The sequence below is a fragment of the Panthera leo genome, chromosome C1 (assembly GCF_018350215.1).
Source record: "Panthera leo isolate Ple1 chromosome C1, P.leo_Ple1_pat1.1, whole genome shotgun sequence".
NCBI classification, from domain to species: Eukaryota; Metazoa; Chordata; class Mammalia; order Carnivora; family Felidae; genus Panthera; species Panthera leo.
This window is the reverse complement of record NC_056686.1, coordinates 984199-997850: the sequence shown is the minus strand read 5'-3', so window position 1 is coordinate 997850 and position 13652 is coordinate 984199. Positions and strand designations below refer to the sequence as shown.

At 58.8% G+C, this 13652-nt stretch overlaps 1 protein-coding gene across 1 annotated transcript in view; it reads right to left on the bottom strand.

The window, feature by feature from the left end:
- PRKCZ (protein kinase C zeta) overlaps positions 1-13652 on the bottom strand; it is a 98250-nt gene that overhangs the window by 23805 nt on the left and 60793 nt on the right. Inside the window, exons 5-8 of the mRNA XM_042951814.1 lie at positions 9029-9114; positions 4371-4502; positions 3328-3406; positions 1823-1875 (exon numbers count right to left, since the gene is read on the bottom strand). Of these exons, the coding sequence (XP_042807748.1) occupies positions 1823-1875; positions 3328-3406; positions 4371-4502; positions 9029-9114 (350 nt within the window). The remainder of the gene's footprint in view (positions 1-1822; positions 1876-3327; positions 3407-4370; positions 4503-9028; positions 9115-13652) is intronic.

The following is a 13652-nucleotide window of genomic DNA, read 5'->3' as shown; positions in this document are numbered from 1 at the left end:
AAGCCCAGGCCACCTAAAGATGGGGGTGATTACCAACCCCTGCTTATTATAGAGCGTCAGAACTCAGCCTCACCCCCTGACCTCCGGGGAGGGGAGAGGGGCCGGGGTTGGGCCCGTTCTCCAATGGCCAAGGACTCATCAGTCACGCCCCTGTTACGAAGTCCCCACACAAACCCAAAAGGACCACGTCTGGAGAGCTTCTGGTTGGTGACACGGGGAGCTGGCCTGGACGGAGCACGGACACCCCGCCCCCTTCCCCCAGCCCTGGCCCCGTGCACCTCCTCCATCCGGCTGTTCCTGAGCGATCTCCTTTTATCACAAACCAGGCATCCAGGAAGCAAAATATTTCCCTGAGTCCCGTGAGCCGCTTTAGCAAATTAACTGAACCCAAGGAAAGGGTCGTGGGAACCCCGGTTTACAGCTGGTTGGTCAGAAGCACACGCAGGTGGCCACCGGGATGCGTGAACGGTATCTGAGCCCTTCCCTTTGGGGTCTGACACTAGCTCCAGGTAGAGGGGGGTCAGATTTGTAGGACACCTGGTCAGGGTCCCCCAAGACTTGGAGAATTGCTCGGTGGTGTGGAAACGGTACAACAGACAAATCAAGGGAGGGTCTGATGCACATAAAATCCGACAAAAGTTGCAGCTCAAGAGCTGTAAGCCCTGGGCCCACTCTGCTGTCTGGACAGAGAGGGGGCACTGGGGAGACTGACCCTGCAGCAGGTGTTGCCACATCTGCGCCCCAAAGAGCCTCTGGGGGATTCATAAAAGGACGTGCCCCAGCGAGACTGAGCCATGACAGGCCAGCAGCCTGTTTTCTGCAGGCAGGTTCTGGGCCGGCGCCCACCCACTCCTCACTGCCCCCCAACACACTGACTTCGCCACACTGCATACCCCATCCCCCAAAGCCAGAGGCCCCGTGCCCCACGCGGGCAGTGCCAACATCCTGCTGCTTCCTGAGGTGCCAATTTCCCAGTGACGGGAACGCCTGTCCTGTGACAGGAGACAGGAGAAAACGCAACGTTCGAACCCTTAGGAGTGAGGGGAGAACAAGTCACTAGCAAATTCGGCAAGAATCTATCAATCTACCTCTGACCCTGGACCGCCCAGCCATAAACACGCCCGAAACGGGACAAAGGGCAAGAACAACCCAGGGTGATTCCTCCACGTGGACCCCGGGAGACAATAAAAAGCTAGCGACCCCACCCGCCAGGGACCAGCTCTCCCTCCTTTTCTCAAAGCCGAGGAGCATGGGGGTTCCCTTGTGGGGGCGGGGATGGCCTGTGCCACCCTGGACCCATGCGGAAAGAGCCCCGCCACTGACTGGTGTCGTGGAAAGCTTCCTGTGTGTGCCAGGAGTGATCATTACCCAAACTGGACAGAAGAGGATTCTGAGGGCAGAGAGGTCCCCTGACCCAGGCTCACACCAGCCCGCGGCCTGGGCTCACACAGGCCTGGCCAATGACACCTCATCCCCCAGTTCCCCGTCGCTGAGAGAACCGTGCAGTGAACGTTGCACCCTCACGCCTGCGACTGAGCAGTGGCTCCTGTCAGCCGCACACGCTCGCTCTCTGTCCACCTAATGCTCTGGAGATCCCTTCTGCGCGAAACGCCAGAACCTCCGTGGGACTCCATCCTGAAGCCCTGACTGAACATCACCCTAGATGCCCGCAGACCACTCCCTCGCTTACGGTGAGGTTAGACAGGTTAGCATTCCCAAGCCTGTCTAGTTCCTATTTAAATTTCCATAACTGCCCCAGAAACGAGCTAGTGAACTTGTAAAAAAAGATTGGAAACACTAACGAGCCATCTCATTTACTCACCTCAGAATCATCTTTAATGTTGTCATGTTTCCGGCTTGAAGAAATATAAGCAACTAGTGAAGAGAGAAAGAAAAAACAGGGCATTCTAGGCATTGTCAGGAATGTAGCCTGACACACAGGGGAACCCAGGGCCCCTCGATCCTCTGGACACACCGGTGGCCCAGGCCAAATCTGCAGCATTCAGGGCGAATCACGGAGTGGCCACAGCTGACCGCACAGTCATAAGAAAATGCAGCTTCCTGGTCCCACCCAGACCTGCTGACTCTACACCTCTGTGGGTGGAGCCCGGGAACCTGCATTTGTGACACATGTTCTCAGCGATTCATGTGGAAGTAACTTCAAGAAGACTGTGGTATTTAGCTTTCCAGACACTGTTCTTAGGGTGTGCAGATGGATAGGTGGGCAGGCGGGCAGAAGAGGGGATGGTGGATGGATAGATGGATGGATGGATAGATGGATGGATGGGTAGGTGGGTGGATGGATGGATGGATGGACGGACAGAAGGAAGGAAGGAAGGAAGGAAGGAAGGAAGGAAGGAAGGAAGGATGGATGGATAGATGGATAGGTGGGTGGGTGGACTGATGGACTGATGGATAGTTGGATGGATGGAAGGATGGGTGGATGGATGGGTGGTGGATGGATGGTGGGTGGGTGGGTGGACAGATGAGTGGATGGATGGATGGATGGATGGATGGACTGATGGATGGTTGGATGGATGGACGGAGGGATGGACGGAAGGATGGATGGACAGAAGGATGGACGGATGGATAAGTGGATGGATAGGTGGGGGGGGGGTGGATGGATGGATGGTGAGTGGATAGATGAGTGGACAGGTAGACAGATGAATAGGTAGGTGGATGGGCAGATGGACAGATAAGTGGATGGATGGTTGGATGGGTAGGTAGGTGGGTGGGTGGGTGAGTGTGTGGGTTGTTGTCTGCTTTGTGTGAGCCGTTGTGCTAAATGCTTTATCTTCTGTGGTCTCATTCCATCCTTCAAGGACTCTCAGGGTGCAGAGCTCACATTCACCACTCGAGGGCAGGGACTCTTCGAAGCTCTCATAATAATCCACAGACTTTGGGAGCTCAGAGCTAAGCCATCAGTCCAACTAGTATTCAAAATCATTCTCCGAATGCTTCTTACTATTAAACAAAAGTCTCTCCCCCACCCAAACCCCCACGAAATCCTACAGAAACTCAAGAACCACCTTGACAGCAGGCCTTTCCACGGATGGAGACCAGCTCGACGCAGCAGCCTTCCCAGGGTGGGTGCCACCGTAAACAACTTCTAGAACTCCCACGGTCGGTGCCGAGGGAAAACGCCCACCCCGACTCCTATGGCAGCCACTCACAGAGATGTGCGTGCCCACAGAAGGCCACCCCACCCTGCCATCTCTGCCCAGGATGAGGGAAGGCCCTCAGTGAGGTGTGGTCAGAATGGCGGGCAAGCAGGGATTCCGGGCCGGAGAGCCCGGGCTCCACGAGTGGGAAGAAAGCAGCCCCTACTTCCATCGGTGTTCTCAGAAGGAAGGTCCACGTTGTCCTTGTCGTCTACTGCAGGTTCTTGGGAAGGCATGACAGAATCCTGCGAAGACATGAGCATTACAAAGTGACCGGTCAGGTGTCACAGTGTAGCTTCTGCAGATACCCTGTGACTTTCTAGGATCACCTCTTCTGGTATACACATTGTAGCGTGTGTGACAATACATGTTACACAAGTGTACCTGGTAACATTGTTGCCCTGGAGGTGGAGAGACCCACATAGAAATTTCGTGATTCCACAGGCAGGGTGATCACTCAGCACCTCACACTGTGACCTTTCCAGCAGGTGCTTTAAAAAGCAGGGCATCTGTTCATAGTGCTTGGTAGTCTCCCTTGCCCCCACGGCTGCATCAGAGTCCCAGGAGGCTGAGGTCACCCCTGCCACAGCCCCCTATTGGCGGACACCGGGCTCCAGGCATTGGCATCGTTCGGCCCCCGACTGACTACATCTGTGGGGCTGGCCTCGTTTCTTAGGCCGACGCGGACCTACGGGACCCCACATCCCAGGGCTCAGCAACATCAGGGTGTGACAAGGTCTGGACTCTGCTCTTGTCCCATCAGGGGTGACGGCCAGAGGCCCAGGAGCACAAGGGAGCCTGGACGCTCAGTAAGGAAACGAACAGCATCTCAAAGGGCTGGGAGCTCCGACTCCAGGATCGCGGGCTGGCGGTGAGGGTCACACGGCACAGGCCCTGGCGTGCGGAGCGTCATGGCGCTTTCCCCTCTGCTCTGCTCGAGAGCTGCTTCGTGCCTGGGGTCCACACAAGCCTTCCCTGCCCCGCACCTTCGTGCCAGAGTGGCAGCGGGCACCGGAGGCCCCCCGCCACGAGTGCTAGGGGTCACAGGGCTCGGAAGAGGGGCCCCGTCCCAGCCCCTCCTCTTGCCTCGCTGGCGGCAGGACCCTATTTGGACAGAGGGGGACTGAGGGCCGCCAGGGTCAGCGTGGGCAGTGGGCTCGAGGCTGCCCCCCCCCGCGGGCCCCCGGGCCCAATCTGGGCCACACTCACCATATGCCTTTTGCAGGTCAGCGGGACGAGCACGTGGCAGCGTTTATGGACCAGCAGCTTGCAGTTGATGCATCTGTAGCCCTGCCCCGCGAGGCCCCATATCCTCTCGCTGCACCGGCCGCAGTACGCTCTCTGCAAGGACAGCGGCCGTCACGCCGAGGGCCTGGGCGCCCCTGAGGCCCGCGCCTCACTGCAGGGGACCCAGCTCAGCACTGGGGCACGCTGCACCTTCCCTGATGTCCCGAACGATGATGGGAGCTAGACAAGAGGTGGCCCAACCAGTGGGTCACGTCGGGCACCAGGCTCTGCCCAAGCTCCGGGCCCCCTGCTTGGGTCCGCTCCCAGGCTGGGGGAACCATGGGGTCCCGCTCCGGCAGGGGTGACAAGACCCCTCCCCGGGCAAGGCCCCCCCTTGCTTGCAGGGACCGGAGGGGATTCCAGCCCTTGCCGGGTCGTGTGCCGAACAGGGTGGCTCCCCGTCTGGTGCAGTGACCCAGGCTGAGGGGGGCGTGGGGGGCATCCACACACCTCCCCCGCACAGCCACAGAGAGACTAACTCTGCCTGGCATTACGTGTCGTGTGTTGGCCGCTAGGGGCAGCCTGCGATTGCTTGGGTTTTTGGTAGTTTTAAAGATTTTTCCGCGGTCAATCTTCGTTCTTCAAGCTCTAAGTAGCTGAAATTAATGGCAATCGTCAGCTGGTTTGGTGATGCTTTCCTCACGTTGGGCTGTTGAAAGGGCACGAAGATGAGTGTGTTCAGAAAGCCGGTCACACGCGTGGCCGCACGTCTGCCGGGTTCCCGCGACCATCTTTCCTGGCTTGAACTCCTTGGCAGGCTTTAGCCTCTTTTGCCGTTTTTAACAAATTCCCTTCTTTTGAGAGAGTCTCTGCTCCTGGAGACAACCGTGAAGGACCACACTGTACTGTAGTTCATTCACGACGGCTGATGGAATCCTCTGATGGGTGGACTCGGGCGGGGGCCGGGGGGGGGCGGATCGGGGTGACACGGACAGGCCGTGGGCCTGTGCTCAGGGCCACGGGCACCAAGAAGCCGACTCCTCACCAGCGAAGCACCGAGCTCAGAAACCAGGGCCTGAGGGGGGCTGGTCCTGGCACACAGGTGCCCCAACCACGTTTGCTAAGGTTAAGCAAACGCACACTCACACACCCCGCGTCACTTTTAACTCCGGAAACAGGAAAGAGAAGAATTTATTCCGAGTCCTCCGTGTTGCCTAAAGCGTCTGTCCCACGAGCTGGCAGGCACAGAGGGTGGGCCCAGCGGGGAATGGCCTGGACGGGGCGCAGTGGACGGCCGCGGGGGCCACGGTCTCAAGCCGGGTAAAAGCCCAGCTTCGCATTCAAAGGAGGAGCTTCAGGTATGAAGATGGGTTTCACTCTCTTCTGCGCGTGTGTCTGTCAAACACCATTTATGAAGCCATGAAACAAAAGCACCTTCTTACGTAACCCACCAACACGAGCAGCCTTCCCATTGTCACCCCTGAACAACCTAATCTGCAACGCTTGGCTCGCGGATAGGGGCAAACTCACAGCCGACCGGTGCCTTTGCGAGGTAACACATTCCTTCCCAGAGGTGAGCAGGGGCCGGGCCGGGCCAGCCGCTGACCAGCAGCGGCGTGCCCTCGCTTGTCCGGAGAGGCTATCGCACGTTGGCAAGGGCTCTTGATCTCAGACCTGTGTTTGACTGGTTAACACTTCAGGAGACATCACAAAGAAATAAATCAAAACCTAACCCCCGAGCCACGATTCTCTGAAATTCACATGAATTAATAAGTTAATGGGGTAAAAACATTTTAAGTCTCCTTACACGCCACTGAATCTGGCCCTTGCTCGGATTTCACATCATCCGTTCTAGTTTTGGGCCATATTGAGCTCATCTGAGGTCGGAGCCTTTGGTCTGGGTTTCTGCTGCTTCTTGCGGGGTGGGAAAGGCGGCTCCCGCCAGGCCCCAGAACTGCTCCTCTCGCGGCCTGATGGTTCAGCCAGTGGTAACTCCAATCCCTAGTCCAGGGGCAGGCCAATGAGGACCACCACCTGTCTTTTCCAAATAAAGTTTTACTGGAACAGGCCCTCACACGTTTGTCGACCCACTGCCTGTGGCTAGTATACTATGACGGGGCGGTGGCTGCGACAGAGGCCTTGTGGCCCAGCGAGTCTAAGGTATCTACTCTCCGGCCCTCAACATGGATTTAACAGGAATTGCTTGCTAACCCCTGTTCTAGTCGCTGGGACCAAGAAGCTTAGGAGAAATCCTCGACGGGCATTTGCCAGAGATGCTCACGCCCCGGGGCTTCCCAGGGCGGGACTCTGACCATCAGTCGCATCCTGCAGAGGGGGCCTCGCCCTCATGCCCCCCCATCCATGCCGCCCGTGTCTCCTGCTCCAGGACAGAGGTTTTCATTTCTTCTCCAGAAACTCGCTGGATCTCTCCCTTTGATTCACCAATGGAACCTTTTCTCATTGTTCTAGAAGAAACGTCATGTCGAAGGCAAATAACGATCCAGGCAGGTGCCTTGGGAAGATGGCCGGCGGTGTGACTGAGTTCACTCACTTTCCGCCCTTGAGTTGCCGAGGAGGACGGAGGAAATGACCTCTTGGGGGCTTTTCGCCTGTAGGTCTTGCCGATTCCTGTAGAACAAAGCGCGGGGCTCTGCAAACATCCTTTCAAGTGACAGGTGGAGTTGAAGTGCACAGCCCTGTGATTAACACGGTGAACGGCACGGAGCCAGCCGCCAGGGCTCAGGCAACGGGACGTCAAGCCAAGGACAGTCAGGCGGGAAACCAAAATTGTCAACAAATTGCACACACATCTGCCTCCTCATCTGTGAACGACCAAACGATCTGAGTCGAGGGTCTTCGGACAGGCTCCCTTCTCCCTCCCCGTGTGTGGGGAAACCCACTCTGGGGCTCTGGGGACAGCTGAACATGTATAACAGGGTGGGAACGGGGAGGGGCAGGAGGGGCAGGCAGGGGAAAGCAGAGTCAGGGTCTGCACCCTGCAATCAGAGAAATGGGGTTTTCTCCTAAAATCTGCAGGGGGGGACAAGCCGGGCCCCGGCCTGTCTTGCTGGCTGGGTGGGCTTCGTCTTGGACCGGTGAGTCAGCTGTGATGAAGAAACGGTGTTTCACCAGCAGTCAACATGGGGGAGCGGGACTCCTAGAACCTTCTGTGATATCCCGAAAGGTGGCTGGTCCCGTCTGGCCGAGACCCCTCTCTGTCCAGAACCAAGCTGGTGCCCAGATGTGCAGAAAGAGAAGCCTCCTGGCCGCAAAGCTGGCTGGTAAAATAAACACGGGGAGGGGGCGGCAGGTGCTTTGCACCCTGGGAGTTGGGATGTTTCCATTTCTTCACAAAAGTTCCCGTCCACACCCAGTCAGTCGGCCCAGTCGGCCCAGTCGGCCCAGGGCACACCTCTGTCCTCAGGCACTGGCTTGCTGGTGATGCCTAACCTCCCCCAAGACACCTGACATTCCTTGGAGCCTGTGCTCTCCCACCACCCACCTCGGTTCCCAGGGTCTTTCTCATTCCTCACAGACGTGCCCCATTCTTCTTGGTCCCTACCCAGTGCCCTGGGTCTCCCCTGGCTGACCTTCCTCCAATCATCGGGGAACCCACGTTCAGAGTCCCAGTGACCAGAGCACTGCACCCAGTGGGGGGCAGCAGGTGCATATGTGACGGGGGCACAGAGGAGGAGCTGGATAGTCGTCCAAGCCAAGAGACAGAAAGTAAGACAGACCACGTGCTCCGAGAGCATGGGGGCGGGCGCACCGGGCACAGCCCTCAGCACGTGCAAAGGCCCTCAGGTGAGCACGCGTGTGGCTGCTGGAGCGGGCTGAATGGTGTCCCCGAATTCACGTCCCCTTACAACCTCCAAATGAGGCCTCATTTTTGAAAAAGAATTTCTGTAGAGGTACTTAGTTAAAATGAAGTCATAGTCGATCAGGTGGGGGCTAATCCCGACGGACGTCCTTACGAGAGAAGAGAGGCCATGTGAGGACAGAACAGACATCGGACTGCAGCAGCCACAAACCCAGGACCGCCACAGCCCCCGGGAGCTGGAAAAGGCTGGACGGATGGTCCACTAGAGCCATCAGAGGGAGCAGAGCCCTGCCCACGCCGCGGCTTGGGGCCTGTGGCTCCGCAACTGGGAGAGAAGGACTTGCTGCTTTAAGCCCCGTCTGTGGCGCGGGGATCCGGCGGCCCCGGGACGTGAAGGGCCTTGGCCAGTGAGGCACCTGCAGGCACCCCCTGCCCCCTCCCCCACTGTGAAGCGGACCAACCACAAAGCCACACAAACCACATCATTGCTGGAGAATGTGACAGCGTCCTGAAGAGGAACGATGGAAACGAAGGGCTGGGCAGCGGGCCCACCTGGGTGGCAGACGCGGGCCGTGAGGGGGCCCCGGGCACACAGGAGGTCCTCGCGGCCAAGAGCACGCGCTGCGGCTGGTGTCATCCCAGCAGAGCAACGCCGAGATGCACAGACTGCATCCGTCAAACAGCCACCACGTGCAGAAAAGGCCTGACCAGAGCCTCACCACGGCTCCTTTCTGGAACCCGCTGGCACGGCCTCCGCGGCCCCGCCCACTCTCCGCGGAAGGGTCCTGCTCAGGCCGGGCCCCGCGTCGGCGGCACTCACCCTGTTAAAGCGCTTGGCCTGGAAGAGGTGGCCGTTGGCGCGGTGCAGCTTTCTCCATCTTCTGGCTCCGCGGCGGTAGACGGACTCTAGGGAGGATAGAAGACGGGTAAAGGACAGCCCCGCGGCCACCAGCGCCCCCCCACACGAGGACAGGAGCCCGGTGGCCGTCAGCCCGCGGTGACGGCCGCTCCGTCCAGGGGCTGGCGCGACGGTGTGCCCGGCGGCCACCCTGGCAGGGAGGACAGCAGCCGGGCGGCCCCCGAGAGGGTCCGGCCAGAACGTCACTGGAGGCCAGCCCACTTCCAAGCCCTCCTCCTTGTTTTCCTTTCCACCCTCCTTCCTCTGGGCGCGGAAACCAGGCCCCCTGTTCCACACTGGGATGTGGTTCAGAGGGGCCGTGAGCTCACGTCTCACCATCCACAGAGGGGCTGCGGCTGCCACGTGGAGTCCACGGTCAGCCAGAAACACAGCATTCGGCCGGGCGACCTGCCCACCCGGACACACAAGACCCCCTCCCGGTGTCCCCGGCCTGACACATCTCGGGGCAGAGGTGGGGCAGACAGGCCGGGCGCTCGTGCTGAGTCGAGCGTTACCCAACACGTCGCTTTCAAAACACACGTTCAATAATGTAAACTTGTAAGAAGGACACTGCTGATCAAAAATGCCAGAGCCAGTTGGGGAACTAGAACCGTTGGTTTTATTCTTCCCTAAAAATGCTCATAACTCGCTCCTTCCAAACACTCTGAGGCAAACGCTGGTACAAACAAAACACTCAGGATACAACGGGAAGCTTTGTGCTTTTATAAAGTTCCGCAGTGAAAGCCACTTTCATGAGCCGTGGAAGTGCCACGAATATACACCGATGTGGAAACTGTAACGGAATGTTTTTAAAACAAGCAAATTAGCAGCTCTGGCTGGACGGCCACTCGGAGCCTGCCTCCCTCCCTTTAAGCGGGAGACCAAGAAACAAGAAGTCGGATTCCTCTGCGGCAGGAGCCCCACAGCCGGCGGGCAGCTGGGGCTTTGGCAGAGGCCCACGCGCTGCCCAAGGACCCCTCAAAGGTTTCCCGCCACAGGCTCTCAGCAATTCCCGGACAAGAGCAGGGCCTGGAGGGAGGTGGCACCAGCCTCCACCTTCCTGCTCTCCCCCTGTGAGTTCACACCTGGGCTTCAGGCCTGGAGTCCACAGGAGGCAGTACCACCCTCAGTCTATGTGTCCCTTGCCCTTAAGGAGTCCCCGGTGACCTCCAGGGCCTTTGCCCAGCTGACAAGGCGTGCCCTGCCAGACCCAGCCCTTCCAGGCCACCTGCCTTGGTTTGAGGGATGCCTGGCTGGCAGCGGGTCGGTGCTGATGTCCACAGGTCTGGCTGTCCCCACGCATGGTGATCACATCCCCTGACCCTCCCTGGATGTGGCATTCACAACCCCCAGGTGTCCTGAAGAGAGAAAGCACTGAGTGACAGACACAGACCAGGGGACACAGAGATACAGAGGGAACCGAGCTGGCCTGATGGGGACACACCAGCACCAACACTCTGGGTTTCTTGATTCCGGCCCACTTGCCACACGGAAAATATGCCCTAAAATATGTCTAAAAATATGCCCAACTGGATATCCTTCAAATTTGGTTAAAGTCGGCCAAAATAAGACACACGAAGATGTCCTAGCAGAGGCCAAGGGGCATTAGGGAATGCACAGCAGGCAGGCACACTCACCGAGGGGACAAGACCAAGGGCTGCACGTGGCCTGCATAGGCCTCACTCCACACACAGCTCTGTCCCCTCAAAAGACTAGAACTTACACATGAGGAGCAAAACGACAACAAATTCTATAAGGAAACGTAGGAGAAGATCTTACTAATATGAAGGCGAGAAAAACTCTGAAAACACAAAAGGCAGTAGAAAAAGGAGCAAGTGCACCTGAGTGCATCAAAACAAGCACGCATGTTCAGCCAGAGGCCACCAGGGAAGCCAAAGAGAATCAGCACACACACGTGGTGAGGCTTCGTGACTTAGGATGCACACACAAGTTCCATAAGTTAACAAAGGAAAAACATGAACAAAAGACAAGAACAGGCATTCCACAGAAGACAGACAGTGAATGAAAATGACCAGAAGCCCCACCTCGTGAGTAATCAGGGAAACCCAAAGGCACCTCGGTATCCTCGATGCCTGAGCGGTGGGCCCAGGTTAATCTCCCACAACCCTGACGTACAGCAACCTAGAAGCTGCTTATTCTCCGAGAGGGGGGGATAACATAGCACCGATATTTGTGGGGAGGAACATTTGCTTCCTCCACGACCTAGCGATTGCATTACTCCTTGATCAAAGCCCAAGAGAAACTGTCACACACGAGCTGGGGGACATTCAAGCACGTCTGAAGATGCCCAGGGTCACAGACAAGAGGATGGTAAATGGACGCAGTGAGCGTGCGGCTGCACCACAGGACCCGACTGGCGGTAACACCTGACTTGAGCCACCCACAGCATGACAGATACATCTTCGAAAATCAAACTACCTAAAAAGTCAATAGAAAATGATATATTGATACATATATCAATATATCAATGGCTTTAGGAAACGGTGCCACTCTTACACAACCACAAAATAGACAAAATCAACAACAAATTGTTTTAGGATCCATAATCACGAGATGAAATTGTTCTAGTAAGTGAAAGACCAATGCCAAGTTCAGGACAGTGTGGCCTCCGGGCGACAGGTCACGGGGGTGGGTACGGGTTAAGCTCTATCCTGGCTGGAGGCTATGGGCACAGCAATTTACAATCTCAGACTTGGGAGGAACGGTGCAGACCGCAGGCAGGCCCGGTGCCCCTCTGCTTGACATCGGACGAGTGTGTGGAGCCTTCGTTACCGCCAACGAGCTGACGCGTCAACTAAGGCACACGCTCTGCCCCGCTAACTTTTCCCTGACGCGCTGGTTCTGGCCCAGACAACACCCTCAATCCCACACGGCATGTCGTCCTTCCGCGGACCCGCTGGTGGTGGCGGTTTCTCAGCCGGCCCCGGGGTTTTGACGACCTTGCTGGCCTTGAGGAGCGTGGTCAGACTCGGGTGCCCGCCTGGGGGTTTAGCCTGGGGCTTCTCTCACGACTGGATTGGGATTAGCACTTCCTTAACTTCTGAACCAAACTGAGAGCCTTTCCTGGAAAACCCAAATTCCCACAGTGGCAAACACCAAACAAAGCGCCCAACGCTTTCGAAGCTGAGTCTTTCCTGGAATGCTCCCCAAGTGCGGGGCCGGACGCAGCCGGATGGAACCCGCTCTGCCCTCCCGAGCCCCTGATCTCAGAGGTGACGATGGAGGCTGTGGGGGCCCAACGGTCCCCTCCCCTCGGAGGCCACGGCCACCGACCTCACGGGCCACCGGCTCGGGCAACGGTCACGTTCGCAGGTCCCGGGTTTCTGCCCGGAAAGTCACGGCCCTTATTCCCGATCCGAAGTGACAGGCACGGTTCACAAAGGAAGAAAAGAGCACGTGTCCTCGGAGAGCACGTGCGTGCAGAGGCGTGGCTGCTCGGGGGAGAACACGGGCCCCGCGCCCCCACGGCTCGACCACCTCGTCCCCCTGATCCCAGTGCCCGCGGAGCCCGCCCACAGACGCGTGGGGGGCCCGCGCGAGGCACGTGGAGCTCGCCCACAGTCCTGGCGGCCCCCAGGGTCCCGTCTCGGCTGTGCGGTCAGGGCCGAGCTCCGGGCTCGGGGTGTGCCCTCCGGGGCCCGTCCTGGGCGCCGCAGACGTGGCATCGCGGCAAAGCTGGGCCAGCTCCGGGCGGCGCTGGGCCCGCGTGGGCTGCCCCCACCCCCCACCTCAACTCCAACCCTCGGAGGAAGGGCTGCTCGCCTTTGAAATTCTATAATTAGGAGGCTGTGGGGAATTTTAACGAGCTCGGTTTCTATGGCAATCGAGCGTCTGGAGGGCGCCGACGAGAACGGCCGAGGAGCCGAGAGATACGCCCTGCGCCCGCAGACCCAGGGCATGGCGTGGGCCGTGCCGAATGTCCCGGCCCCTCTCGTCCCCGGGCAGCGGACCGCGGCCCCGCGCGGCGCCTCGGAACCGGGTGCGAGTGGCCGCACCACGTGGCACACGTCAGGGCACAGTGACCGGATGGCCCGATGCCCCCGGGGAGGGGGTCCCACGTCGGTGACGAGGCCCCAGGCGAGGCCGAGGTGGCTTCGGGCCGCGGGGTGGGAGGTGGCGTGAGGTCGACACCGGGGTCTCAGGGCAGAAGGGGCGCTGCTCCGTCAGGGAGAGCGACCTCCCCCGCGCCCCGGCTCTGTGCCCCCGAGGGCGGGGGCCGCCGGGCTTGGTCTGTGACACAGAACAGCAATGACAAAGAGCATGTTTTGGGCTAAGACGTCTGAGATGCCCTGGTCGCTCGGTCATCCAGGACTGTGTGCAGAGCTGGTGTGAGGGGACGGAGGCGGGGGGCCGGCGGCCCTGCCGGGCCGTTCTCTGCGCCACATCGCCCGGCCGGCATCTGGGCTCACAGGACACTCCCCCCAGGTCACATCCCACTGAAAGGCTCCTACTGCGTCCTTCACGTGACCTTGTGTAATAGCAGCTTGGGGGTTTGGGCGGGATGTCAGCCCGGCTGTGGGGAAAC